The sequence below is a fragment of the Coptis chinensis genome, chromosome 5 (assembly GCF_015680905.1).
Source record: "Coptis chinensis isolate HL-2020 chromosome 5, ASM1568090v1, whole genome shotgun sequence".
Classification (NCBI taxonomy): Eukaryota; Viridiplantae; Streptophyta; class Magnoliopsida; order Ranunculales; family Ranunculaceae; genus Coptis; species Coptis chinensis.
The window spans coordinates 61,210,091-61,213,068 of NC_141460.1; the positions used below are offsets into that span (position 1 = coordinate 61,210,091).

Consider the following 2,978-nt stretch of genomic DNA (forward strand, 5'->3'; position numbering starts at 1 on the left):
TTCGTCCACTTTTGCTCCTCAGATTGGGTTAAGGTTTGAACCATTAGAAAGCTCTTTCTGAGCCGGTAGTTTTGACATAAGGTACGCCAAATTCCAAGTCCTGAGTACAAAGATACGGTCTACGGAAGTTCTACTGACTTTTATGTGTTGTTTCTGCCCGCATTGACTCTGACTTTTCAGCTTCTAACCAGGCTTTACAAAGGGTTTTTCTCTTTGAATCTTGCCCTTTAATCACAGAACTTCTTAGCAACCAACCCTTGCTCCTTTATATCGCCAAAGTGGCACATTTCTGCACATAATTGATTTCAATGCCTGAAATACATAAAAACACGTAATTTGCATTAACTCTTATTTATTACTCGCATAATTGGTCTAAAAGTATTATTGTTAAGGGGTTAAAACTACAGTTTTGGGCTCTTATCATATTTTAATTGTGAAATGATGTAATGGATGTATTTTAACTGTGAAATAATAATGGGCAATGATTCAAGAAATATGAATTCAGCTTAAACATAATGGGAAACTTACACAAAATTGCAAAAGTTAGTAGAAAAATAAAAAGAACTCAATAAAGGGATAATTAGATAAATACAGGTGTTTCCAGATTATGTATGTTACTCTATTAGAGATACACTGTGTTGTCTTCATACATAGTTATGTTGTTGTGTATTTAATCATTGAGGAAAAGACATCATATGTTTAATAAGTAATAATTTCACATAACCATAACACAATGCAGTGCTTCCTGCAGTTGATACATAATAAGTACCCAGTCTATTAAAACGTACTGACTAACAAGAAAGAAATAATTACATATATAAACGACTAGTTCAATTGGGCTTCTGCAAAGTCTGACATGAATAGGAATATGGAGTGAATGCCACTTGCTAGGATTATATGATATGATAGGAGCTTCTTCTCCATGAAACTGTACCATATGATCTTGTCATACCAACTGAACACCCTAATGTCTGATGGCAGTAGGTCGATGAAATTTGCATCCCTAAACCCTATAAACCTCCTTTGTTCACTCCACTGGCTGTTCTCGTACTGCTGTAAAACCCACAGTTCTAATATTTGAGTAGAGGTGTTATCCTCTAGCCACAAGGAAAACATAATAGCTATTGAGCCATCATAGGGAAACAACCTGTAAGATTCAAATGGACGTTGAGTGTCCGGTAGCCTAATCCGTGTCCACTGCTCCCGGCGAACGTTAAAAACCAATATTCCTGCATGCCAAAGAGATCAATGCAGAATTCCATTTACAACAACTCCGGCATTCCTATTAATGTGTTCATTTGTCAACTCCAGGTCGTCCAACCTTTTCCATTTGTCAACTTGAGAATCAAACAATTCAACATGACGATAGACACATGTCCTCGCTTTGTTGTCTCGGGAAGGCCGGACAGTGTCGTACTTCGGTATTGAAATCCGAACAATATTGAATCGCAAAGGTTCCACAGAATTCACCACCATGCCCACAATTTCAGTGAAGAATATGTTCCTAGGATTATTTAGGCGATGAACGTTTCTAGTCGTTGATTTGCATACGTAAAACTGTTGGTATCTTTCATAAGGTGTGTTCAAGAGAACAATACCTTCCATTGACAAGGCAATGACCGATGTACCATATGGTTTGGAGTCCAAACATGGAAATGGAATTGGTGGGTTGTTTGCAATGCTAGAAGCAAAAGTTATCGTCATTTCCCTTTTGTTTTCCGTATTTATGATGTAACCAAAAAAAGATCCCATCATCAACGCGTGCTCCTTGGTGAAGGAACTTGAACTTGTAAAGGCTGCCCATTTTCGGCATACGAACTTGGCTTTTTCGAGTAATGGAAGTGGAGCACGTTTGACAATCTCTTCACAAATTTCTGCTGGAATATCCTTGTTGGTTTTGTTGGTTTGGTTGCTATTGTTGTTGTTCTTTCCATGTGAAGTAGATCCTTCCATTGTTGTTCTTTCGAGTGGGTTTAATTTCAAGTGTGGAGTTTTCTAGTTTAATATTCTCTCAATGCTTAGAAGTTTTTTGCATTTAATATTTAACTCAACCATTTTTTACCAGAGTATGGCATACATAACGTCTTATAGTAAACTTATGGTGTCCTATCGATTCCCGTGGTGTGTTCAAGAAGCTCTCATTTGATATATGAATCTAACCGTCTACTTAACAGTAAACCCAATGCTTCTCAATTATGCCTAGATTATGGCAAAGAAAAGGTCTTGATAGATGCGCTATCTTGTCATAAGAGTAAGGTGTCGTGTTGAGGGTGCTAAAATTTTGAATTTGAACCTGACTGCCTAATTAACTCTAAAACCGATGCTTCTAGCTACGGACTAGAGTATGGCATAAATAATGGCCTATCGGGCAGCTATGGTGTCATATCAGGCACGTGTCGTGTTGAGGGTTTTCTATTTTTGAATCTGAACCTAACCGCCTAATTAACACAACAACCGATCCTTATATCGACTACCTAGAGTATGGCGTACATAATGGCCTATCACGTAACTATGTTGTCATCAGAGGAACGAGTCGTGTTCATGAAGCTCTAATTTGATATTTGAATCTAACAACTTAAGTAAGACAAAAACCGATGCTACTCTTTAAAGCCTAGAAGATGTCATACTAAATGTCTTATAGGGACATTATGTTGTTATATCTGGGATGTGTCCAATTCGGGGTGCTCTAATTTAAAATTTGAATCTAACCGCCTAATTAGCACAGGAACCTTTGCATCTCTCTACGTACTAGAGAATGGTACACATAATGGCTTATATGGAAATTATATTAGCCTATGTGGAACGTATCCTGTTCATGCTTCTCTAATTGTTAATTTGAATCTTATCGCCTGGTTAACACAAAAAACCGCAAAAACCTTTACGTCTCCATTTGAGTAAAACATGGTATACATAATGTCGTGTACGGTACGTACGTTGTCCTATAAGAAACATTGCTTGTTCATAGTTAGGCCTGGAAT

General features: G+C 37.4%; 1 protein-coding gene across 1 annotated transcript; it reads right to left on the bottom strand.

The window, feature by feature from the left end:
* Positions 1 to 1,245: 1,245 nt before the first annotated feature.
* Positions 1,246 to 1,953, bottom strand: LOC147498214 (putative F-box protein At3g17500). The gene has a single exon (XM_086563180.1). It carries the CDS (start codon positions 1,951 to 1,953, stop codon positions 1,246 to 1,248), a length of 708 nt encoding a protein of 235 aa, XP_086419306.1.
* Positions 1,954 to 2,978: the final 1,025 nt, after the last annotated feature.

Bases quoted from the DNA above. Each gene is read 5' to 3' on its own strand.
- LOC147498214 (XM_086563180.1), bottom strand. From the start codon at position 1,953: ATGGAAGGATCTACTTCACATGGAAAGAACAACAACAATAGCAACCAA.